Source organism: Oryzias latipes, chromosome 11 (assembly GCF_053564925.1).
Source record: "Oryzias latipes strain Hd-rR chromosome 11, Olatipes_Hd-rR_3.1".
Taxonomy (NCBI): Eukaryota; Metazoa; Chordata; class Actinopteri; order Beloniformes; family Adrianichthyidae; genus Oryzias; species Oryzias latipes.
In genome coordinates this window covers 19,015,905-19,042,668 of record NC_136247.1, presented here as the reverse complement: position 1 = coordinate 19,042,668, position 26,764 = coordinate 19,015,905, and the positions used below count along the sequence as shown (strand labels likewise).

Genomic DNA, 26,764 nt, shown 5'->3' with positions numbered 1-26,764 from the left:
TATTGCATGCGATCATTTTAGGAGTGGACTAAAATCAAATCAAAACACACTATTTCCAGATTACTTTTTAAAAGCATCTGTCAAGCCTGAGAGGGGCTAGGTAAGCTTGTAACATCATGAAATAAACGTGTCAATTACTTTTTACTCCACAGTGAAATGCCTAGTATTTAAAAACACAAACATTTGAACCTATCCTTCCACTTTAATTTGCGTAGACTCTCCTATCAACACTTCAGCCAAGCTGTCTGCAAAGATTTCAGGGTCAAAGATGGGATTCAGCTAAGCTTTGAAGAACATAACAAGTGGTTTACTAGTTAACCCCAGCTGTGACCACCGAAAACTTATAAAATGGCAAGATGGACCCAAAATCTCAAATTCATCCACCAAAGGTTCAATTGGAGCTGGGTCGTCTGACACTGATGTTAGCAGGAAGCCATGTTAGAAAAATAACTTACTTGAAACCTCTAACATAGGGCTACAGTCCATTTCATTGTAAACAAAGATATTCTGAATAACATGTGTGTCCTCCTTCTCCAGTAAGGCAGGCATCTGTGACATGTTTGAAGGCCATCAGGGGCCGGTGACTGGCATCAGCTGCCACAGTGCTGTGGGTCCCGTAGACTTTTCTCATCTCTTCATCACATCATCTTTTGACTGGACGGTCAAACTCTGGAGCACTAAGGTACAAAACTTATCTGTCTGTTGCTCTGTACGCATTCTCACCCTAACCCCTAACTACTAAATAAACTACATAGTGTGGCACTATACAGTGCCCTGAATTTTAAAAACAATTCAGACACCATGCTCACTACTTTTTTTTTTTAAACGTCATCTATTTCACAAAGTTAAAATCTAATTAAAATTAGCATTTTGTGACGCTTATTTATGAGTCCACTGTCTTCTAAAGATAAAAATGTTGATTTTTTATTGAAGACATACATTTAAATACATTTTTTTGGCAAAAATTTTGACACAATGCATTGTGGTCTATTTTCGCCAATCTAGTGAGCATCTATGGAGTTATTTCAGTCTCAATAATCAGAAATGCACACAACCGGTTTTACAAATACACACGCTCCGATTCACAAATGTCATTTTATGCAAACGTGAAAAATAAATTCGGAAATACACACCCTGTGTTTCACAAACACACAGATTGTGTTTCACAAATGCACACTAAATGTTTTACAAATGCACAATAAGTGTTTCTCACAAATGTGCACACTGTTTTTCACAAAAACATTTTAGAAATTCACAATAAATGTATCAGAAATACACAGTAAGTGCTTCACAAACGTGATTTTTAGTTACACATGTGATGTGAACTCACAGATCATTCGAATTGCAGACTGTGCATTCAAAATCCCGTTCTCGTTTGTGAATCTCCCCGTGTGTGTGAGAGATTTTTCTACGGTGAATATTGAGACTCATCTGACGGAGCGGGTCAACTAATGTCACCATTGGCTAGTGAATCTGTCAATCAAACTCATCGGCAAAGCAGGCGGGTTCGCTTTTAGCCAATCGAATGGCCCCTTACACTTTCTCTACGCTTTCTGCAGGTGGCAAAAGCTCCGCCCATATTTGATTCTGTACCAGTCGGTCGTTAGCGTGTTAGCCTTAGCATGGCTTGTCGGTTTATTTGCCTTGGGTTGTCAAAAATTACTGGCTTGTGCAACTTTTCAGTGGACCTGGGAGCAAGGCAACAGTGGTTGAATGCAGTTGACATAGAATCCATCGAACTCTGTACTGGTCATGAGATTTAAAATGAATGTTTCACTCGGGATTGTTTGTACGTTATTCTCTTAGCTTTCATGCTAGCGTCAATTCAACACTCAGACACGGTTCCCTTCGGTCGTGATCATCTGAAGGTGGAGGAGAAAAATCTTTAACTTCCACAGAAGGTTTTGTGGAGAAACTGGCATCACTTTGCTCCGTACCACGCAGTGGGACTACATTACCTCAAGTTCATCTCACTGTCAATCACAGACGCCCAATATACACCTCCCCTGCTCAGCCCAAAGTCACTTTGATGGACCTTAATTTTATTTTTTTAATAACTCAAATGTCATTGATTTTATATTGTAACCATATACATATACACCTCTTGGCCAGGTCACCCTTGCAAAAAAGATCCTCTTCTCTCTGGGTTTTATAGCTGGTTAAATACTACACAACAAAAGATGGTCATAGAACAACAAAGTGCAAACATTCACCCTTTATTGCAGAGTAAAATTCAGTGAAAACATGGACAGATTAAAACATCAAAATTTAAGCAAATGTGGGATCTCTACTGATTTGAATTTTATTTAAAGTGGAACTAATTTTCATAACTTCCTTACATACAATGAAGTCCCTTGAACAATACAGCAGTATTGATTTGAACTCTGTCTTACTCCCCTCAGTCTCTCTTCTTCTGTATGTAATTATGTCGCCTAAATTAAGTTCTAAACAAACGGGACAGTAAAGATGTAGGTCCACTCCCACACGGTCTGAATTAAACAATGGATTGATGTCGTCTTGCAGTTCCAACATTTGTGGACCCAAAAGGTGACTGTCCCATTCCAGGACATTGATCCCAGGATGAGGTTCAGCCATGGATCCACTCTCCTCCCATTCAATCTCTGGAACCAGCATACCCTGACAAAAAAAAAAAAAATAAAGATACTGTTTATGAACAGCACTGTTTTTTTTAATGTTTTAGATTATGTAGGAACAGAGACCCACTAATAATGACTTATATTGTTTCTAGCAGGCAGACCTCATATCTCCATAACTGTTTATAATTTGCAAATAAGTGACTCTTAACAAAGTAGTGAGATTAGTACAGCTGATGGCTCATAATGCCAAACATTGTGATGTATTTTGAACTTGCAGATGTGCTATTCTTCCTACTTGATTTAAAAAACCAAACAATTTAGGGAAATAGTTTGCACCACACAACAATAATACTTTTCATTCATTTTTGATGAAAATTCCTTGTAGTCATTGTGATTTCATCATACTGTTCTTGATACTTTCCACTTTAGTCGAACTGCACACAAATCAGTTGTCCAGTACAGTGAGATTAAATAAAGCAGGGTTTTTCAACCAGTGTGTGTGCCGCGGGAGATGGTCAAGTGTGCCGTGGGGAATTGCCCTACTTCACTGATCTGAAATCATTTTCCATCTCCAGGAAATCAGCTCTTTGTTAATCCAAACAGGCACTGATAAAACACTGAGTAGTTAGGAATATAAAAGATCTTAAAATGACTTTTTCTTTGTGTTTATTTAATTCTATAAAATACATTTTGATAAGGTTGACAGTACCGTGATTTAGCTGCAGCTATAACCTTGTAAGGAAAAGTTCCGCCCCTTTAACTGTCTCCACCAATCATTCTTGAAGGCTTAATCACATGTCATCAGTCTGACCAATGAGAAGTGGTTAAAGTCTTCACTTCCTTGTTTTTAATTCTGCTGATAAAGTCGCTCAGTTATAACAAAAATACCAGCTAAAGCTTGTCTTTAGCGGTGTAACTTTCCACAGAGTCCGGTGTCAGACCGTGGAACAAGAGAACAAAGGTTGAAAAACACTGAAATAAAGCACTTACCCGGGGATCAGAAACAGGGTTCTGGGTCAAGCCCAAATGCCACAGCTGATTTGGTGTCATGCTTTGCTCCGTCCTGATTGGCTGTCCCACGCGTCACTAAAGACATCCAAACTGGCCTGAATGCGTGGTAGGAAGATGTAATGGCAGCAGAATACGTGATGTTACTGATATTGAGCAAGTCTTGGTCCTCAGGAGAGTGCAGGATGTTGTAATATAAACCAGTAACAGTCATGAAGACATCACACCAGAGGAGCTCAATCCTGTATTTGGAAAAAAGCAAAAAGAAATATTATATTGTCAGATTTATTTTTAATACATCATTCACTTTTATGTATATATTAAAGCATCTAAAACTAGGTTCAACTCACCGTTGATTGTGTGTACACTTTTCCCACAATGAAGCCGTTTGTGTCAGTTGTACGTACTGTGAGCATTAACTCGGCTATGCCCACGTTTTCTCCTCCGTGATCTCCTCTCACCCTGACAATAACATGAAAATCAAGTCTCAAACACATAATTACAAATGCATCGCCAATACGGTACACATCAACTTAAAATGTAATGTTCTTATGTATGATGCCAATAAGTAGAATTTCTAGGTTAGATAAATTGCAGGAGTGGGTTACATGTATCACTGGGGAAAAAAATGAGGTGAGAGAGACTGTTAAGGGGGGGTAAAATGTTATTCACGAGGGGAAAGTTTTAGAGTTGGCTTTGTTTTCAGAGGAGTCTAAAAAAAGTTATTTTATTTTTGTACAAAAAACCAAGTACTTATACTGCCTGATATGTGAATAAAAGATTTCTTTATGAAAAACATGAATACCTCAGAGGTAAGCCATAAACGTTCACAGCGTCACTGAAGAAGGCCAAGTGGGTGTCTGCACAGTTGTTCTCTGCTATCTTCTCAGGTACAAGATCTATGGAATACAAGTACAAATACTTTCAACTGACAGATATTTACAGGGGCAAAAATGCTAAATTCCCAATTGACAAGTAAAACAGTAATACAATAGGATGATAAAATATGAAATAGAATAGAATAGAAAGGTATTTAGGATGTCACGCTTCAGCAATTCCTAGAGAATAAATAAAAACACAACAAACATGGATGGATCATTTAGCTGTCTGAGATTAAATTACATAATTTTCAAATATTAGAAAGGGGAATTTTTTAAAACACTCTTGCTATGATAACTTGAGCTTGTAGTAAAGAACAGCTTTAAAAAAATATCAGAGACAAGACACTGATCACAGGAAGCCTGTGTGTAATACTTACAGTAACTTCTACTCAAATCACTGTTGACAGCAGATTTCTCCCATCCGCCCTTTCTGTGACTACTTATTGACTACAAAACAGCCTAAAAACACAATGTTTGGGATTCTTGTCATTTTGTCATTGGAAGTAAAGATACGGGGAATTTAGTGGCTGTCACTCTGACACAATCTCATAGGGCTGGTCATCACAATGAATACGGGTTCTAACGTTAGAAACGTTAATGAGGCTTCTTTCATTCTCAGTGGATTCATGTATGTTATGTTTAAAAAATGCCGTTTTCATGAATGTCATATGAATTAACTTTGTTGCACATATCCACCCCGTCTTAAAGTCTGGGTTGTGAAAAGACTGTCTAACTTTAACCCGGATCGCGTTTACATAAAGGCAGCACACGGGACAGCTAACTTACTAGCTAGTTAGCATAGCATCAGTGTTTAAACAAATCCCCGTCTCTAAATCAATACTTTTTATTAAACTTTCTGTGCTGCTGTAAATCCGGCATGTTTTCCCCTTGGCTCCTTATGAATCATGTTAAGAACCTACATTGGCTGTATATCTAGCTTGAACCGACGCGCTAGCTTAAACTTCCCTCACACTCACACAGGGCAGGCAGACACAATTTGAGTCGAAAGCCGGCTAGTTTCGAGGCCCCTGGTTGGTTGTAGTTACTCGTGTTGTGTGAAGAGCTGGTATGCCAAGTATAAAACTTGACAAAACCATCATAAGTCCTCCCCCGCTTTCATAAAAAATATGACCGCACAGGCTAAGCTAAGCTAATTTGCGGTGGGGGTACTCTGCAAACGACTCGGCTGCAGTGTTCATAAAGCATTCACACATGTCACTTGGCTAAGGAGACCGCTTCAACTTAGTATTCAATAACATTACAAGATGTACAACGAGGGAATAATAATCAAATAAGTGCATTACTTACGGGCTGAGACTGTTCCCGTTCAGAAGACCTCTCCGCCATGTTTGCCGCCCGCGTCCTCCCAACTGCTGTGCTGAACAGCTCCCTCCCTCGTCAGTTGAGAGTGAAGAGTGTAAGGGGCCATTCGATTGGCTAAAAGCGAACCCGCCTGCTTTGCCGATGAGTTTGATTGACAGATTCACTAGCCAATGGTGACATTAGTTGACCCGCTCCGTCAGATGAGTCTCAATATTCACCGTAGAAAAATCTCTCACACACACGGGGAGATTCACAAACGAGAACGGGATTTTGAATGCACAGTCTGCAGTTCGAATGATCTGTGAGTTCACATCACATGTGTACCTAAAAGTCACGTTTGTGAAGCACTTACTGTGCATTTCTGATACATTTATTGTGAATTCCTAAAATGTTTATGTGAAAAACAGTGTGCACATTTGTGAGAAACACTTATTGTGCATTTGTAAAACATTTAGTGTGCATTTGTGAAACATAATCTGTGTGTTTGTGAAACACAGGGTGTGTATTTCCGAATTTATTTTTCACGTTTGCATAAAATGACATTTGTGAATCGGAGCGTGTGTATTTGTAAAACCGGTTGTGTGCATTTCTGATTATTGAGACTGAAATAACTCCATACGCATCTGTGCACACTGGCTTTTCGCAGAGACTTCTGTGAAATTTCCAGGGCACTCAGTTTTGGAATTGTAGATTTGGACAGCACTACAAAATGGCGAACGTCCTATGTAGTGCACTATGTAGGGGTTAGGGTGGTAATTCGGACACAGGGTGTGTGCAGGAGGACCTCTATTGTTTCAATTGTGATTTCATCTGTCAAAAGTGCTACAGAAATAAGCATACTCACTTTCTACAATCTAACATACATTTGCTGACAATAAAATACATGTACATATATATACAATTTTTTTAAACACGTTCTAAAAAAGAAAAAAAAACATTTCAATTTAACTTTTAGTGTCAAAGCAATGTTGAAGCATAAACTTTTGCTCACGGCTTCTTTTTTTTAGTTTTGCTTCAGTTGAATATTGTAATTCATTTGCTTCTGTTTTGTTTAAGATGTCATCAAATGGATACATTTTAGTTCAACAGTTAGCACTCTTACGTTTTCTATAGATTCAGCAACATGCACTAGCAGCAATTGGCCTCAGAGTCTGTGATGAAGCACATTAAACAGCAAAGAGCTTTTTCTGACATGTTTCCCAGTTAATTCAAAAGAAAACAGAATGTTTGGGGTTCATCTGTCAAAGGAAATTGAATTTCTGCTGCAAAGCATGGAGGTGGTAGCACCATGGTTGGGGGATAGTTGCTTGGTAAAGTGGAAGAACTTTGGAACTTTAAGCACAAGAGTTGTGGTGTACTTTGATAAAGTGTGTGAACATATGTTTTTTACAGATCGATAGCTGTCTTAACTTTAGAAAAATTATCACTGCCTAATAATCATTTTTAGATTGTATATTTACCAACTTAAGATGTGCAAAAACCCTGAATGCACTGACTGGAAAATGATGTCTGTTACACTAATGTGTAAATACTAAATCCTTTAAACGTGGGCGCTTTTATTTGTTGTGGTTTATAGTGACGTTGTCGACTCAGTAAGACTTTTTTTTCCCCTTTCAAATCATTGTAATAAATTCTACTTGGCAACATTCAATGGCAGGAAACCCAAACAGCTTCTGAGTCAGTCACAATGAAGGATAGAGATGTAAACTAAAACCCTGAAAAGACATGTTTTGGGTGGCGAGACAGAAGTTCAGCTTATGTTTATTTAACGATTCAAATGCAAAATTGCTAAGTTTAAGAAATGATATAATTTGGGTTGCGTCAATTCTGTAGCGTCATACAAAATCCTCTCAGAGGTTTCCTATGTGTCTATATGGCAGTGAGACACCCAAATAAATGACTGTTCATGTATGCATTCAGCCAGACCAGAGGTCTCTTGCGAAAAGAGTTCTGAAAAGCATATAAAAACATTTCTGTGGATTTTCATCAGCAGAGTGTGTTATTTTTCAGGATTTGGGAATTCACTTTCCTTTGAGGGGCACCGCAGGAATGTGTGTCTGTCTCTTTTCCCACATAATCCATATTTGTGGGTGCAGGCAACTACCTGGTTGTGGATGTGTGTGGGTAAATACAGATGCACCACACATGCCTGACATTCACCTAAAGCAAGCTGTCTTTACTTGTCTGAAACACCCTCAAGGTTTCCCTTCCAACAGCCTGACACAAAATAACACAGGTTTGCTGCATTTTCTTTTTTTCGCCTTCACAAGTGTTTCCCTTCAGAAACGCTTGTGAAGGCCATCAAACAGAGGCCTGCTAATGTTTTTACTCTTAGCGGTGAAAATATTGTGGTTAGCCAAACCTTTCAGGGGCAGCCAGAAGTGTGAAGATGTCGTGACAGCTGGGAGTGGGTCTATGATTGTGCATAACTTCAACGTTTTTGCTCTTTTGACCCTAACCCTAAAAACTCTTCGGGTGATTGGATGAAGCCCACTTGGTTCACATCTGCTCTCTGAGGAAGTTAATTCAAGGTCTGGGTCAGTGTCAGTGCAGGTGATTGTTAATGACCTAGAACAATATCAGACTAGTTGAAAGAGATATTTAAAAATGACTTTATAACCAACTATACCATATTTTCCATTCTAAGGCCTGAATTGTCTTTAAAACACAACAGGTTGCCTTATACATGGATTAATTCTGGTTGTGGTTACTGATGTCAAAGCGATTTGGAGAGGTACATGGTGCTCTGTCAAAACGGTTAGTTTGGTGTTGTGAATACTCTAACCTGGTTAACATGTTGCGTTGTCTGACTGTTTTTTCTTTCTTTTTTAATGTGTTGCTAACAAAGTTGGGAGTTAAAATTGTCACAGTAATGTTTTTTTTTCACTATTGATCTGTTTTTTACGTGTTGCAAACAAGGTCGGAGTAACAGTTATTGTGAATTAGCTAACGTGGCTAATGTGTAGCTGTCAAACTAGTTATTTTTACGTGTTACTAACAAGGTTGGGAGTTAGCGTAGTCAAAGTAACGTTAGTTATAGTGGCATCAGTTGGCTTTTTTATGTGTTGCAACGAAGGTTGTTGGAGTTACAGGTAGGCCTATTGAGGCTAACTTGTAGCGTATTACAAACACGTTCTGGAATTGTGTTACTAAAATCTGAATGACAGACTTATCTCTTAGTCTTTTGTCTCTCCTAATGTGTCTTATAGTTTGGTGCGCCTTGTATATGACAAAAGTTTGAAAATAAACCATTATTTATAGATATTCTTATAAAGACTGGATTTTGTACATGAACAGCCCATATTTTTGAGACTGAGGCAAATAGACATTGAATATTTTTGTAGCAATTGAGTGTATGGCCACTATCTTCATAAATGGCCGCCAGTTTGGTTTTTTTCTTGTGGCTAACGTGCTTTTTTGAAAGAGGGTATCGTAAGGTACATCCATGCCAAATTTGGTGCTTATACCAAAGAAGTCACCATTTCAGACATTTTGTACCACAAAAATAGAAGTCGTACCACAAAATGCTTAATCGTCTGAAATATAAACCTAAGCGGCTCCTCTAGCTCCACAACTGGTCTGAATTGCTAAATGGTTAAAGGAACTAAGTTGTGAATATGTTATGAAATTCAATGTTAAGATTTAAGAACAGCAATATTACACATGATCATTTTACAGTAGTAGTGGGCTAAAATCAAGTCAAAACACACTATTTCCAGAATACTTTTTAAAAGCATCTGTCAAGCCTGAGAGAGGCTAGGTAAAAAATGCATCCTTAGCTTGTAACATCATGAAATAAACGTGTTAATAACTTTTTAGCCCACAGTGAAATACCTAGTATGTAAAAACACAAACATTTGAACTTATCCTTCCACTCTAATTAGCGTAGACTCTCCTATCAACACTTCAGCCAAGCTGTCTGCAAAGATTTCAGGGTCAAAGATGGGATTCAGCTAAGCTTTGAAGAACATAACAAGTGGTTCACCAGTTAACCCCTATAAAAGCATTTGTGTAGCATGATTAAAAATAAAAGTCAAAACCAGAAATGCTTTTTCATTTTCAAAATCAAGCTGCATTTTTTGACTCAAGATTAAAATGAAAAAGCAATACTTCAAAATACTTTTTCATTTTCTACTTCAACACCGTTTATTCTGTCACTTAATTAAATGATTAAGAAAAATGGTAGTTGACATTTCATTTTCAAAAAGTTCTCTGGTGAATGTGTAGCAAAATTCATTTAGAAATATCTAATTTGACAATTGAAAAGAAACAGAAATGCGTTTTCATTTTCAAAATGTAACTGCATCAAATGACTCAAAATGAAAATGAAAAATCAATACTTCAAAATGCTTTTTCATTTTCCACTTAAAAACCGCTTATTCTGTCTCATAGTTGAAACGAAAATGCAAAGAGGGGATTGTATTTTCATTTTCACATCCTCCCTGCGAATAATGTCACATTATTCAGTTCCACTTAGCATTTCCAGCGGGGAGGCGGGGCGATGACATCACTGCTATCTCCATCTGTCCGGCTGCTATGAGACATAGACATGCTAGGATCAGTGCAGCAGTGTTAGCGGCAGGAGAGAGGACTTTGTGATGGTTGTGAACTCCTGATGATTGTACACATCTTCTCGGGACTACGTAGCAGGATTTCCGCATTCTGCGGTCCGGAGTTTGGGACCACAGCCTCCTTCGGAAGCCTGCGGCCTGCAGCCTGGGCCCACGGTTCGAAGCTTCTCCCTCAGACTAGCTTTGTCTTTGGACGGAGCTAAACCCCGCCCGCTAGCCCGGAGACAAAGCTAGTCCGGGGAAGCTTCGAAAGAGGAAATGCTGCTATGCAGACCTGAGAAACTTTAAACCATCATATGAATTGGTGTTTCCAGTGATGTCCAGAACAGAATAAAGGCTGATGTAATTCCCACGCATTTACCGTAATTTCCGGACTAGCACTGACCGCATGGATTTAAACAATTATGAGCGAGCAGGCCCTTAATAAAAATCATAACAGTAATAAAAGCACATTTAGAAGATTCGTGTTGGTGCAACCAGCAAACGTTTACGAAATCTGCTAGAGCTGTTGATGGGGCTCCAGCTGTCATCGAACAGCAAAATCAGTGCAAAACTGCAGGAAATTATCTTCTAAATGTGGGGTTTATGAAATGCTTCCATAAACCCCAGATGTGACCACCGAATACTTATAAAATGGCAAGATGGACCCAAAATCTCAAATTCATCCACCAAAGGTTCAATTGGAGCTGGGTCGTCTTGACACTGCAGTTGTGCATGTTAGAAAAACAACCTACTTTAAACCTCTAAAATAGGGCTACAGTACTTTTTTAAGAATATGAACTCAGAAGTTATGTCCTGTAATTATAGGGTATTCCGGGTTTAAATCTAAAGCATGTCATTCAGTCTGATAAAATGTCATTTTAGTTGTTTTCGTCCCACTTGCTTCCCTCTATCTCGTTTAAAAAATCACTGTTTTTCCCACAGTCTCACTATTACATCCGTGTTTGGGATGCCCCAATTTAGCCACTTGTTCCTCATTAGACATTAAAAACACTCAGTACTGGCGCGTCATTGAGCGAATAAAAATGAAAGGTCAGTGTCATGAAATCGGCACAATCAACTCCTGCTCAAAACACTAATTTCCTGTTGAAACAGTTGAAACAAAAAGGTTTTTAGTATTCAAAAGCAGCGCCGCAGTCACAAATCTAGAGCTGCGGGAAAAAAATAAACATTTAAACAAGTTTTGATGCCTAACAGTAGAATTTTCTAAAATTTCAGAAAACCCTAGAACAGTCAATGCAAACCAATTTAGTCAGTATTTTTGTGCAACCCTTTGCCATGTAATAGTTTTCCAGCTGAATCGAGCCGCAGGCTCCTCAGTACAGAAAATATAATGGGATCGGTTTCTTCATGTACGGCGCCACCTGGATTTAACTCAATTTTGAGATTAGTTTTATAACCTATTTGCCCAAATCACATTCTTTGAAATCAGACAAAAACAGCTAAAAGTGGTTGACATTCGGAGTAATTATTTTGTTGTATCTTTTAATTGATGTGTCACTCTAGTCTTAAACAAATTCTGGGACAAAAAGCTTATTTATTTGAAATAAAAATATGAAAAAAGGGATGTAAAAGTTACCGTGTTGTGTAATGATTACAATAGAACAACAAAATGAGAAAATAAACAGACTTTAGCCAGTTTATTGAGTGTAGAAACTGCAAGATGCATAAAAAAGTGACCTCTGCTGCCATCTGACCAGCGAGAGAACAAGTTCAATCCAAGCTTGAAATTGTCTCGGTATGTTTGTGTTTCTGAGTGTGTGCGTTAAGAACAACTGTGGAGAGAAAAGGTTTAAGCCTGCAGAAAAATAGAGCAAACATCAGCAAGAGAGGCACCTCACCTTCTTTCATTTTTGCTCCTTCAGCCAACTGATTAACCCTCTGTGACCTTTTCCTTCTGCCTGTGAGGAAAACAGGTTTTAGTCTTCTGGAATCCATCGTTTAATAAAGGATTATTGGTTTACAACATGCAAACACTTGCAGGGATTCGTTGGAGTTAAGTTACTACAAATACTTTACAAAAGTACCCAGATATTGGCAGTGTTTATATTATTGAAATAATGGGTCACACTCCAGGAGACTTTTTCATATTTGAACCTGTAAGCTGAGAACATGTAGGTCCTCTGTATCATCAACATAATTATGAATTTTTTCATCCTCTATAAAGCGTACCGCCCACCATACTTAATTATTCTCCATCTTTAACTTCTGCACAAGCTGAAACCTTCCGCTATTAACCTTTCTCACAGAGGTCAGTTCTGCGCATAGTTAAAGTTCAACAAACACAGTTTAGCATAATTCAGTGTGGGCTGTAACACACCTCACTGATGCACAAATATAAAAAAAAGATTAAAAAACGTTTATGCTTTGTTTTTTTTTGGCAATCGGAATAATTTGATAAGAATTGGACAAAGATTCTTAAAGCTTAAAGACATTGGTGACTCTGCATTGCATTGTCCTATAGGCCTTAGTCGCAACTGCCCTTACGGGTGGATATGGTCTGTCTGGGCAAACCTGTCTGGGGCACACAAGTGGCCCCCATGAAATTGTAACGTTCACAGGTTGCACCAAAGACCACTGGAGCTCAGCAGAGAGAAAAAGTCAAGATGGAAACAAAAAAACTCACGAATACGCAGATTCTGGGACTCCAAAAGTGTTCTTCACTTTATTAATAATGATCATCAACCTTATAAGGCTCGGTTGGACGGCTACTGTTTCAAAATATACAAATATAAAACAGAAGCTGTACAGCCCGAGTGTCACAATCATCAAAAAAGAAAAAGAGGTAGTGCACAAGCCCTGAGTGTGAGCCTCAGTCTCGTGGGGGGAAAAAGGATTACCTCATCATTAAAGTCTCAAAAGAGCTACTCCACCCCCTTGACTGTTACAAACTATTGAGGTCATAGACTGTCTGCTGAGCCCGTAGAGTGAAAATGTTAGTGCACGTTTTTTCTACTGGCATGCTGCGGGCGACGGGTCACAGTTAACCAACAACATGTAAGGATAAAGTAAGTGAGGTGTATTTGATGGATTTTTGTTTTTTTTCAACCCAGTACTTCTACTCACATGATAAGGGTGTGCTTGAAACTTGATTGTTAGAATATAAGATACTAGACAATCGGAGTGAAGTTTGTGTGGGCATTTGTGGATGTCCTCCGGGCACTTATGTATCACCTGCATGCCCTGTGCGTGCAGCATTTGTCAGTAAGAAGCCAGCACATGCATCTTACCTTGTAGCCTAAGAGTACATATCATGTCATAAGTGCGTGTAACTTCCATTGACCTTACACATTTTTAGGATAGACCTTCCACCTGCATGACAATTGCATGTTTAATTTTCATGATGTCCTTTGAGGTGGCCGTAAAAACAACTGTGCTCCCCCTTAAGATGTAGTCTCTCTTTACTACGACCCTCCACGAGGACGGACAACCCAAAAACTCTGCTGCACCCTTACGGGTCAACCCCCCGTAGAGGTGCATGATGTTATTGTGTGTGTAGTTGTTAGTCTGTGTGGCCCTGTGATAAACTGGCGAAATGACCACTGTGGACTCCGTCGTTGACCAACAGTACCTGGATAGGCTCCAGCAACCCTGCAATAGTAGTTAGGGTGTAGATAATGGATGGATAGATGTGGAAACATAAGATAAACTGTTTTGTCCGTGAGCCATTCAGTTTACCAGGTGACTTGAAAACAGAACTGTCTAAAGATTTGCTGGGATTAGAAATGCAAACATGTTTAGTGCACAATATATATATTTATTTTTTATCATATTTTAAATATCTGCACCAAATATTAAAATTATAAAAACTAACAGTGATAAAGTATTTTCGTAAAATTTCTTGTTTCGTTAGTTACCAGGGTTACACTTATTACAGGTGGAGTAAGCACTCTGTTTCATTTTAAATCAGGAAGATTAGTTTGGTTTTATTCCTGTAAATATTTGTTTAAACTGTCATAAATTCATTTTTAGGAGACATAAAAATATAAATGATATTAATTTAACACAATGTAGTCAAATTTATTTAAAGCTCGCAATGAACTACTAATAGAAAATGGCAACAAAACATAAAATTTAAATACAAAAATATCTAAAAACATAGAAACAGCTTGAAGTATTTATTCTTTGCTCAAAGAAAATGGAAAACATGTACATTAAAAGTAGTTATCCATTTGTCCACTAGAGAGCACTGACAAGTTTTCTATTTAAATGTGCAACATCCTGCACAGGATGTAGATATAAATCCTCATCAGCTAGTTTATGTTGAAATGAAGGAGATATTGATCGCAGTCTTCCTAAATTATGACTTCGGTTCCAAAAACCATAAACGTCCTTCTGCATTCATGCAATTGGACCTCTTCTACATCCTTAATTCTGTTGTGTCTTCCTCCCGTTCTTTGTCCACCCCTCCTGCTCCTCCCGTTCCCTATCTCTCCCATCTCTCCGACAGCTGTTGTGTAAAGGTTACAGTACACCTTGTGGAGGGGCCTTCTCTTTCATCTTTCACAGTGGTTTTATGGCGCTGTGTGAATGTGCGAGTCTTTTTAATTAGGCTCTGCACCCAGACAGGCCCCAAGGCTGAGGCAGCGCCACTCTGTCTGAAGCTAACTCACTCCGTCTCTCCATTCCTTTTCACTCTGTCTATCTCCAGTGTGTCATCTCCTGCCGAAGTTTGCTCTGTCTTTCCCCGCAGTACCTTTTCACGACTTCTTGTTTTTCTCTGTTTCAGCACAACAAACCCCTGTACTCATTTGAAGACAATGCAGACTATGTGTATGACGTCATGTGGTCGCCTGTGCACCCCGCCACGTTTGCCGCCGTGGATGGCATGGGCCGCCTGGACCTGTGGAACCTCAACAACGACACAGAGGTGTGTGCATGTTGATGTCGAGGCTGTGCTGGCTGCATTGACTTTGCAGTGTGTTTGTGTGTGTTTGGCATCCTCAGGGTCTGTTTATGGGGCTAAGCCCGAACCGCACAACCAAACAACCAAGTCTCCCGCGACACACACACACACACACGCCAGCTTCAAGATTCCCCTGTAGGCGTTTCCCACAGTTCTTGCTTTAAATCAGCCTGGGTGACATCTCCTCATTCTGGCTCCCACCCAGCGATCCCACTAACATTTCTACAACCTCTGTGTAACGTTCAGGCAACCTCAGGTCCCCACCACCTCAGCCCATCTTCCTCCCACACTACGTCCCATCAGAGGACTGCACAGATGTGCTGAAGACCGCAAAGCTGCGAGACCCAACCCTCAGGCCACAGTCCCATGAAAAAAAGAAGAGAGTTCAGGCCAAGGCTTGACTTTTGCAGAGTTGAGGCTACATTTTTATTTTGGGATGAGTGCATTTAAGGTCATTGATGGCTGACCACATTTTCTTTTTAACTTTATGTCAAACATGATTAAAAATGGTCTTATAAATAAAAAAGACATCTCAAAACACAGAAAACTCTTTTTTTGCCCGATTTCCTGTGAAAACGACATCTACTATGATATCATCACAAGAAGTTTATTTTTCATAATAACAAGATAGTAGATAAAATCACGAGATAAAAAATGTTGTCATGTCGTAATAACAATATGACGAAGAATATATTTTGATCATCTATCTACAATCCGTAGCAGTTTGTCATAGAAAATTTTGAACACCAGAAGAATGATCAATTTATAACAGACTACTTTAATCGTGTTGTAACTCAGGCGGTGATTGTGTTGATGTTGTTGGTCATAAACAATGTCTAAATCAGTCTTTGTCGTGTGAGGTGGAGGTTGGCGCAGATGAGTCTACAAGTGGATCATCAATGGAAATCCAATATTGTGTGTTCTGGTGTGAACGAGAAATACTATCTCGTGGACCCGTGATCACAAGATAGAAAGTGTTTTCTTGTGATCACCAGATAATGGATATCGATAAAATGGGTAAAAATAACAAAAAAGCAAGGTAGGCCGTTAGCGCCTTCAGTAGAAAACCTCTATAAAGGCCTGTTCACATCAGGACGAATTTCGCCCGCGATTTTCGCCGACGTTTAACGCCTCGTGACTAAACAAAGGGCACCAATGTGAGTTTGCACACCGAAGCGGAAAAACGCCACGTGTCAAAGCGTCACTTTTTAAAAAACGCCTCGGGTTCATTTTTTTGGTTTGACGCGTCGCGTCGAAATCTATTCGACCAATGAGAACGGCGCTTTTGCACAAGTGTCTGGAGCTTCTGAAGTTACAGTAAAACACTACTTGGGGGCGCTCAAACACAAAACTGCCTTGCTGAGCACACATACCAGCGAAGAAGATAGACGCCGAGTTGCATCTACACAGCCGCGAAGAAATAATGACGGACATTCTAAAATATCCCCGAACCAAGCACCAGTTGGAGCTACTGGTGCTTGAAATATTCATGTTTTCTTTGTATGATTCTGACAAGCGCGTAAATACTTGCTCTCTTCTTCTGAGTGAAAAGCGACTTTAAGAAGCGTAAAGTTGCGCAGCGCCACCTTGTGTACAGGGGGTATTTCTGTTTTACATTAAGCGCCATCTAACGTCAGGGAATGAAATTGCATGTTCGCTCGGCTCATTGTCAGCGAAAATCGCCTGGGTGTGAACACAAAAAACGTGGCGAAAAACGCTGGCGAATAACGCCTGGCGAATATTCGTCCGTATGTGTACGGGCCTTAAGGGTTAAAAAGAATGTTTTACTCTAACGTGAGTTTAATCTTCTCCTGCTAACACAGTTCTGTTTTCTCCTGTAGAATTACTGGGAGATTACTTTTCAAATATGGAATCATATTTGTTCGCCTTTCGGCATATCGTGCCAGGGCTTGAATCCTCCTTCACTGAAAAAAAATTGAAATCAATTCAACTCACATAATTTTATTGATCTACAAAGTTGTAGTTGTTTCAGTAAAGTTCTCTTCAGTAAAAAAAAAACACAGTTTCATTAGAGGTTTTGCAGTGTTGTTTTTTTGTTTTTCCCTTTAAGGTGTATTTTAACTGTAAATATATAAACATGTATACAAACTCCAAAAACAGGTCCCCTAGATATAAGTAAACAAAATTCTTGAATTCTGACCATTTTTGTTAAAAAGACTAAAGAAATCTGCCAGTGAGGCAAGAAAAATGACATGTTTTCTTAAATTATACATTTTTTTCTTACAAGTCAGAAAAAGGATCATTTCTCTTTTTACTTTCTAAATTTTCATTTTTTGCTGTTATAATAATAACATAACTATTGATAATAATATAAATGTGAATTACATAGAAGAGGGTCTTTTTGTAATAATTGTTGTATTATTTCTGCTTAAACTTAACCAAGTTTTCTCCTTTTTTAAAGAAACACAGACCTGAGTTTTGCCCAATATCATAGTTGTGACTTAATTTTACTTGATAATTTCATTTTTATAAAAAGTCTGTGTAAACAGAAATGTCACATTCTAGGATTATGAACATCATACTTTGTCACTGTGTTGGCATCTTTGATCAGTCAGGTAAAAGTAGAAAGGATACTTTCAATCCTCTTCTCCCTCGGTTACCATGGAGACAACACCCACAGGGACTTACACTTTAATACAAGTCTGAATCTTTACAGATACACCCCCCCACAGCCGCTCTCATAATATCCTCTCACTGATGTCATTTTCTCCGCACTGCAGAGGTAAAATAATTCAGAACAAATTCAAAGATGCATTTCCCCTCCAAGTTCTCGTTTTGCAGCGCGGATGCCGTCTTTCCCATGGTTCCCTCAACAGCAGCCTATTTCAGACAGATGAAGAGTTCATTATTGGCGGCCTTCCCCCGGCTAACAATGTGCTTTATGGGAAACATTTGCTCAGACACACGCTCACGCAAGCGGATGCAACAAACACATGCACACGCTCGCACACAGTCAGTCTAATAGCAACAGGCTTTCATTGTTGCCATCATATTAAAAACACACAGTCATAACAACATTAACGGAGACGTGCAGCGCGCCTGGTTCTCATTTCCACCACACACGCAGAAACACACAAGCAATTGAAGGCGCTCCGTGCAGATGCACTCTTGCAGAGCTGTGGAAGCTAGCGGGCTAATGGCAGCGAGTCTGTGGTTAGCGCTGCTTTAAATGCACGGAGGCTTGGTGTGCGAGGACTCAGTATGCCAAGGCCTCTGTCTCCACTAGTGACATGTGTCAGACCCGCCTGCCACATGTCAGGAACAGTTTATGGAAACACTGCAGATGGTTTTAAGTTTTTAGAGATGCAACATGAGCGCTGAACAGAGCATCAGCTCCAGCAAACATGGTTATTATAAAAAGAATAGCCCTGTGTGTGTCCAGTTGATGGAGCGTATGTAATGTGATGGCTTTGTTTTGTAACTTACAATAGATTCCAACGAATTTGTGCTCTTTATGTGGTAGATTTGCTTCTAAAAAATGGCTTTAGTGCTTCTTTCTTCATGGAACATTGAAAAGAATTTCAGTTAGGGTCCATCAGTGAAAGCTGTTGTTCACATCTTAACTTCACCCATTTAATTTAAAAAAAACTTTTAAAAATATACATATTTTCCCATCTTGTGGGCATTCTTTAGTAAATCAAGCTGGCCTAAATTGCCAACCTTTCACTTTATTATTAGCCTCATTTGTAATTGTACATTTCCAACATTTCTCCTGTTTGTTTTTACGGCTTCATCGGAGGGCTTTATACACATTTGTGAGCCCCACTTATGGTTCTGGTGGTATTTCCACTCGTTTCTGAAAAGATTTAATTCTTCTTGAAAGCGGATCTTTGTTCCAGCTCATTATCTCCATGTGCTGAATAATAAACACAATTTTTACCGTGTGATGCCTTCAATGAGAACGGGATTTTAGGACTTCTCACTGTGTACATCTATTTACGAACCCCCAGGATATTTGCAGGTGCATAATTGTCCATAAAATGTTTTCTTGGCGGAGTTGGTGTTCAAAACTCTACTTTTTTTATGTATATGTTTCTTTTGTCTCCTTTTTGTTGTTTTGTGCATCAAAAAAAAAACATCAGAGATACAATAAGTATCTTTAAGTATGAGCCACAAATATGATAAAAAGAGCCTTTGAGGAGCAGAGTTTTTGGTGTGCACTAATGCATCAAACCCCTCTGACTAAACCTTTTTTCTACTTTTGAGGTACCAACTGCAAGCGTGACCATCGAAGGGGCGTCTGCTCTCAACAGGGTTCGCTGGTCGTCTGGAGGGAAGGAGGTGGCGGTGGGCGACTCAGAAGGTCGAGTCTGGATCTATGACACTGGCGAGGTATGAATGTCACCGGCTTTACAGTGTTATGGGTGCATAGCATAAGAAGATTTATTTTGCTACAAAATTTAATTCAATACATTTTTATGTAATGTTTAGTTTAAAGACCCACCGAAAATTGTGATTTTAACATGTTCTTGTGGCGTTTTTCCTGATGATGGAGGACGTGTAAAATAATTAAGCATAAAGTTGCATTTCTAAGTGTTTCTTTATCTAAACCGTGGTGAATCTGACAAAACTAAAATACGCTGGGGCAGCTACAAGCACCCTGCTCTGCTCCATTCTGATGCATCCACTTGCAGACGACTAAAGGGAAAAGTTTCTCGTCTGAGCTGGCTCAGAACTGTACAGCTGGATAGCTCCATATTTGGTCACTATTGTTACATCGGTAATGTTAGATTGTGGGTTTGAGGGGCTCTAAGCTACCAGTTTACAGCCTGCCGATTGTAGCTCTGAAGTTACGGTGGCCCAGAAGGGTCACAACACAACACATTAACTTTACACACAACACACTAACTTTACACACAACACACTAACTTTACACACAACACACTAACTTTACACACAACCCACTAACTTTACACACAACACACTAACTTTACACACAACAGATTAACTTAACACACAACACATTAACTCACAACACAACACAATAACTCACAACACAACACATTAACTCACAACACAATAACTCACAACACAACACATTAACTCACAACACAACACATTAACTCATGGCCCAGAAGGGTCACAACACAACACATTAACTTACCTCACAACACATTAACTCACAACGGAAGTAAAGCAGCAATTGAAGTGCTTTTATTCTGAAATTTCTACTGGGCTGAGCAGCTAACTACCTAACAGAAAGTAATGTCACAGTGAGCTGTGGAGGGAGCTGCACGCGCGCTCCTCTCCTCTCCTTTTTTCCGCTCCGTCCTCTCACACAGGCACGTGCAGTCCCCAACACACACGCACACACAGGACGGAGCGGAAAAAAGGAGAGGAGAGGAGCGCGCGTGCAGCGACAGAGGGGGGTGTCAGAGCGGAGGGAGGAGTGTGTGTTCATATTGTGTGTGTTTAGAGGAAGGAGAACCGTAGTAAAGACAAAGTTTCTGGCAACACTGCTGCTAGCTTCTCTTGTAGCAATAACATGCTCCCTCCACAGCTCACTGTGACATTACTTTCTGTTAGGTAGTTAGCTGCTCAGCCCAGTAGAAATTTCAGAATAAAAGCACTTCAATTGCTGCTTTACTTCCGTTGTGAGTTAATGTGTTGTGAGGTAAGTTAATGTGTTGTGTTGTGACCTTTCTGGGCCATGAGTTAATGTGTTGTGAGTTAATGTGTTGTGCTGTGAGTTATTGTGTTGTGTTGTGAGTTAATGTGTTGTGTTGTGAGTTAATGTGTTGTGTTGTGAGTTAATGTATTGTGTTGTGAGCTATTGTGTTGTGTTGTGAGTTAATGTGTTGTGTGTTAAGTTAATGTGTTGTGTGTTAAGTTAATGTGTTGTGTGTTAAGTTAATGTGTTGTGTGTAAAGTTAATGTGTTGTGTGTAAAGTTAATGTGTTGTGTGTAAAGTTAATATGTTGTGTGTAAAGTTAGTGTGTTGTGTGTAAAGTTAGTGTGTTGTGTATAAAGTTAATGTGTTGTGTGTAAAGTTAATGTGTTGTGTGTAAAGTTAATGTGTTGTGTGTAAAGTTAGTGTGTTGTGTATAAAGTTAGTGTGTTGTGTTGTGACCCTTCTGGGCCACCGTATGAAGTCATTGCTACAAGCTGTTTCCAAATGTATTTTCTCGCTTGCTTCTGATGCACAACGATGTGAAAAAAAAAACTTTTGTCTTAATTGAATCATAAAAAAAACACCACAAGAACACGATAAAAACACCAAAAACGTGATTTTCCTTAGAGTGGGTCTTTTATGGTCACATTCTTTCTTGTTGTTCCCAGTACGTTGTAGTTTATGTTTAAGGCTTTTGTCATATTTAACTCCTAGGAACCCATGGTGACATCAGTGCAACAACAAAAAAATGTGTTTAGGTGTCCACTTTGTTTGTTGTGTATTCTACATTATTTCATTTTCCAGGAGAAATGGGTCTGGGTTCTTATGGGTTAAGAACATTTTTAAACTTCAGTTCCTCTCCATAAGTCTTTCTTTCCTGCATTTGGATCTTCCACTATCGTTAGTGCTGACAGACAAGGTCCACTGTCTTCTGTTTCACTGCTGTGCAGCTGAGATGATCTGTTTACTTGCAAAAAAAAAACAACAAACTATATCATAGTTGTACTGTACCTCATTGTATATAATAAAAATGAATCATCAGGCTGTTTGAAAAAAGTAAATTTCCCTTCATCTATGCAGTCAAAATGAGGTCAGATTCTAAAATATTTTATTAAAATGTTAGAAAACAAGTTCTTGCAGTTGTCTGTCAATCAAAGGAAAGAAGTCGCAGAGTTTTTGTTATTATTTTTAGTCACATTTAAAAATCTGGATGAATGTCAGTTGGTTTTTTTATATATATTTGCTCAGCTGGCATCTCTGTACGTCCTAAAAAAGCTGTTCTTTTTTTTTTACATTAAAACCGCCTTTGGCTCTGTCTTTTAACCAAACTGCCAGCTTTTCCATGAATCTACATTGGATTTGTTTCCCTCTGTCTCTCATGTTCCTGTAAAATGTGGTCGCCCGTCCTCCGCTTCCATATTCTCCCATATTTAAACGTCCCTGGTTAGAATCCCCATATGACAGTGCGCTAGCCTAGCTGTCTGGCTAATTTTAGCGTCTCTTGGTGGTGCGGTGACGGTAAAGAGGCTCAGCAGAGCTGGTGGCCTCGTCGCTGGTAAGGAAGAGTCATCAATAAAACGTAGCGGGGCTGAAAGCTTTTACGACTGCAGTGTTGGTGTGGTGGAGGCGGGAACTCACTGCAGACTCGCCCATGTGGCCAAAACCAGGAGCGGAATGTGAGCACAGAAGAGGAGTCCTGGGAAAAAGTCAAACCTCAGGACTTTTTCTCTGGAGGAAAACCTCAAAATTGACTTTTGCTCTTTTATTTTACTCTAAACGAATCGTTGTAGCATTGAAGCCGAGATTAGAAGTGTTGTCATGAGTGCCCTGTTGGTGTTTGCTCTCTCTGATCAAAGCTCGGAGCATCAGGGTTCAGTGCTATGATAATACTCTGGGGCCCTTCTGAACTCTGTTACTGTGATGTTTAAGTTGCTCTTCAGCGCCGTATAGATGAGGTTCTGGTCGAGGCCCCCTGCTAAGGCCAGGCGGCAGTGAGTTGTTGGTCCGTGATTATTCACAGTGAGCTGGTCCAAACATGTGGGGTTGCGGCTGCAGTCTCTGTCAGCTTCACTCTGACTCCCACTGAGCTCAGCTAAAGACAGGAACACTCCTACATCCTGGATCTGCTGTAGCACGGCCCGGTTCTGCTGAGGCTCTGAGATCAAAAACACATGCAGGAAATCATAAATTCAGTACCACTTTGGTTTTTTTTAGGTGTTAAAGACCCACTCCGATCATTTTTTATCTATTTTTAAAGTCTTTTAATTAGGATTATCCCATTTTTAGCCAAATTTTAAAAATCTGTCTTGTTTTCAAGGACATAGTTTCTGCAGAGCGGCAGTAGATCATTAGAAAGTTTCCCTCTAAATTGTGGGCGGGACAGTTGGCGGGGAGTAAGCCCACCCCTCCTCCCCGTTATCTCACATGCTAGCTTACAGCCCCTCACATCCCCAACCTAGCATTCCAGTGCAACATAAATGTGGAGCAATATTGGAGCCATCCAGCCGTACAGCTTTGGTCCAGATACCAGCTGAGACGTACAAGAGGATGCATCAGAATGGAGCAGAGCAGGAAGCTCGTGGCCTGACGACTGTAGTTTTGATGTCCAAAAAACTCTTTTTTTATATTCAACATTTTTGGGGGGAAAAAGGTTCAGTATGGGCTTTGTCTCTTTAAACAAGGGTTTGTAAAAGGTGAGCCAACTATATTTACTTTAGTAAATTAGTCTTAGTTTTTATGAAGAAAAAAAAGATTTTGTTAATGTCTGTAACATTTTCTTTTTTAGATTTGGGATAAAGAACTGCTCCTTGACATCATTGGGCTTCATTTGCATTACAGTTTGTTTTTGTTTTTGTTTTTTGGTAATGTAAAATCCCACTTCCTTTTTTTGTTCATGTACCCTAAATGAAATATCAAACGTTAGGTTTCAACTCCAACTCAACTTATGAGCAGATTAAAAAAAATAATAATAATAATAACTTTTAGTCAATTTAATACTCAGATAAATATCTTTCACTATTATTTGAGAAAAGTATTTTTTCACAGTAATACTCTGTTCTCAACTACAGTTTTTAGCTTCTCCTCATATTCCTGGAGTAGATGACTACATCTGGGTTTCTCTGTGATCCCTGCAGCTCTCAGTGGCTCACACGGATGACTGGACACGCTTCGCTTGCACCCTGATGGAGATCCGTGCCAACCGGGCGGACGGCGAAGAAGAAGGACCTATGGAGCTGGCTTCATAGACCACAGCAGGCGTGTCTGTTTCTCCTAGAGGTAGACAGGAAGCTGTAATGAGGCGTTTGTTCTCTTTAAGTGTGCAGAGTAACTGTTTAGTTTTGTGTCCTCCTTTATGTAATAATGTCAGCAAACAGACAGCATATAGCATAATGAGTCGTATTGCCTTAGAAGGATCTGTGTACTGTTACAAAGCTTTGCACTAATGCTAAAACAAGCTGGTGTCCCAGACCTGTCGTTCATTGTTTACACCCCCCTTATGTTGCGCTTCTTCTTTGTGTCGCCTGCATGCCGCACACCTCGTCAAAGAAAATCCAGCTGCAGACGTCATCACTGTCACGTTTCAGGAATCAAGAGTTCATTTGTTTGCTGACTGGAGCTACAACTGTAAGAAACTCTATGGAAAAGAGCTATATTGTAACTCAACAGTGTCGCTGTTTACCTTGGCTGTTTCCTATTAAAGCAGAAGCCAAAAAAACTGCCTCCTTGCATGTTTTGGCTGCATTCATCTACGCAATAAAACGGGCTCACAGTCACACGTAAGCGTCACACGTTGCTGCCATACATCTAAACGTTCTTAAATGCCGTTTCCACCACAAAACTCCCTCAGAAACACGTGCATCTGCGTCATAGACTTAAAAAAACATCTTACAACAGTAAACATTCTAATAACATGATATTATGCATTCAGAACATATTCATGTTTAACTGATTACCTTCCGGTTTTAGACACTAAAAGTGCCATTTGACCCAGTTCCTTACTGACCCAAACCCAGCATAGTCCCACTATACTGTTTAGAAAAACACACTTTATTTATGTTTTTGTAGCAATCAAGCCATTTATTTACAAGATGTAGCTTTTTAAATATTTACAACTATTGAATTACAAGAGGGATTTAAATTTTCTATATATTACACATTTTATTTTTAATTTAAATGGTAGTTTCTTTCAAAATAATACACCCTGTGACCAATAAGATCCTCCCGCTGCAGCAGATTTACTTGAAAGTTAAAAGTCAAACGTAGCTTTTTCTGTGATTAAAACGTTAGTGCATCATTTTTCTTCAATCCAATTTAAAGAAAAACCTATTAAAAAAACTGTAAGTGGATTAATCAACTTGAAGAATGTCACCTCTAAATAGCAACTAGACACTATTATGCAGCAAAAATAATATTTCCTCTTGATTTTAGTGTAAGTCAGCAGTGGTACAGAAAAAACAAGTTATTTTACTAATATAAGATCACCTCAGTTAAAAAATGCAAACATAAATGACAACACTTATACATAATCTATTATTTACTAAAAGCATTTGCATGTTTCTTTAAAGCCAAGGAGCCACAATAGAGGAATCAAAGAGACACACATGGCTCTAGAGCCTCAGGTTGCAAACCAATGTTTTAAGTAGTTAGAGGAGGTCCTCTGAAGAAATGACACAGAATTGAACGTATTTCTCTGGATTTCTCAAAAATACCTCACTTACCTAAAACATTTTCAAAGGAAAAAAGATGCAGGAGTAAGTACACTACAAAAAGAGGTGGCGTAAAAATAGGAAAGGAAAAATAATCTTAAGAAAATCACAAAAAATAATGTTATATTATCTGTCCATGTAGCAAGTAAGTCATTTTTACTTAACCATAAATCTTGTAAGTTTTTCAGATGTAGAAAAAAGGAATTTCACACAAGCATTCAAAAAGGGAAAAATAAGCTAACAAGCAAAACGTTTGATAGAATTACATCAAATAGAATATGCAGCCCAATAAAAAGTATTTTTTTGCTAGTTCTAAGCAAATGTTTTTTCTTTTTTTTTTTACCTTTTGTAGTTAATTTTTAATCACAGTGACACAAAACTAGTGTAACAACGAGAAGTGACTCATTTTAGAATTAAATGTGAACAAAATGAGAATATGATCTCAATAGCTGGGATAGGCTCCAGCAGCATGTGACCCCGAATGGGAAAAACGGATTAGAAGATGAATGAATAATTCTTAGTACAGGTGGCCCATCTTAAAAATCCTCATCAAATTTAAAGCTAACACTTATTCTTAAAACATAAAAGTGAATTAGTGTTTTCAAAATATTGACAATGAATCTTGTCAAATTTATTTAACCTAGGAAAATTAAAGCATTGAAATTGAACAAAGAAATAACAGTTTTTCTTATTACCTTCAGCAATTTGAGTTTTTTGAGTCTTTAATCAAGTTTTTCTAGTGTTAAGAGAATTGAGCAAAATTATTTTGACTCATTTCATGAATAATTTCCTTATTTCTAGATCCTAGCTCTTAGTGAGACAAAAACATTCTCGCTGCTGATTTAGAGAAAAGCTTGGAAAGGAGTAAAGTTAACCAATTCAAACCTGGTCAAATATCTTGAATGTCTAAAAATCTTTTCAAGTATCATTAGTTTGCAGTGCAGAGGAATTTCCAAATCAATCTTCTGACCAGATGAACTGATTGCAAATCAAATCCTCCTGCACCAGAACTGGATTTCATCAGATCAAGCTTAGCTAGATCACCAGCAGTTTGGGGAGGACTCCAGACAGCGTTCAGCTTTCAATAAATGAGTCCCAACACTGAGAAAACAATGAATGAGATGAGGTGCGTGTGTGAAG

The 26,764-nt window shown here is 38.9% G+C and overlaps 1 protein-coding gene and 1 long non-coding RNA gene across 12 annotated transcripts in view; one reads left to right on the top strand and one right to left on the bottom strand.

Annotated features, from left to right (window-relative positions):
- Positions 1–24,634, top strand: part of dync1i1a (dynein cytoplasmic 1 intermediate chain 1a) — a 73,340-nt gene extending 48,706 nt beyond the window's left edge. For 8 of the 10 annotated variants that reach the window (XM_078954947.1, XM_078954943.1, XM_020707111.3 and 5 more), the window contains 4 exons: positions 538–682; positions 15,110–15,250; positions 19,514–19,639; positions 24,053–24,634. In XM_078954947.1, the coding sequence (XP_078811073.1) occupies positions 538–682; positions 15,110–15,250; positions 19,514–19,639; positions 24,053–24,163 (523 nt within the window). In that variant the 3' untranslated portion in view covers positions 24,164–24,634. Of the gene's footprint in view, positions 1–537; positions 683–4,681; positions 4,724–15,109; positions 15,251–19,513; positions 19,640–24,052 lie in introns of those variants that run through there. The other 2 variants (XM_078954941.1, XM_078954948.1) reach the window with 2 other exon arrangements.
- LOC144995317 (uncharacterized) lies at positions 2,201–5,934 on the bottom strand. Of its 2 annotated transcripts, none has more exons than XR_013658889.1 (5): positions 5,795–5,934; positions 4,411–4,504; positions 3,956–4,067; positions 3,588–3,847; positions 2,201–2,637 (listed from the first exon to the last, which is right to left on the bottom strand). It is a non-coding gene; the product is annotated as an uncharacterized LOC144995317 (long non-coding RNA). The 2 variants fall into 2 exon arrangements; XR_013658890.1 differs by lacking the exon at positions 5,795–5,934 and adding an exon at positions 4,864–4,994.
- Positions 24,635–26,764: the final 2,130 nt, after the last annotated feature.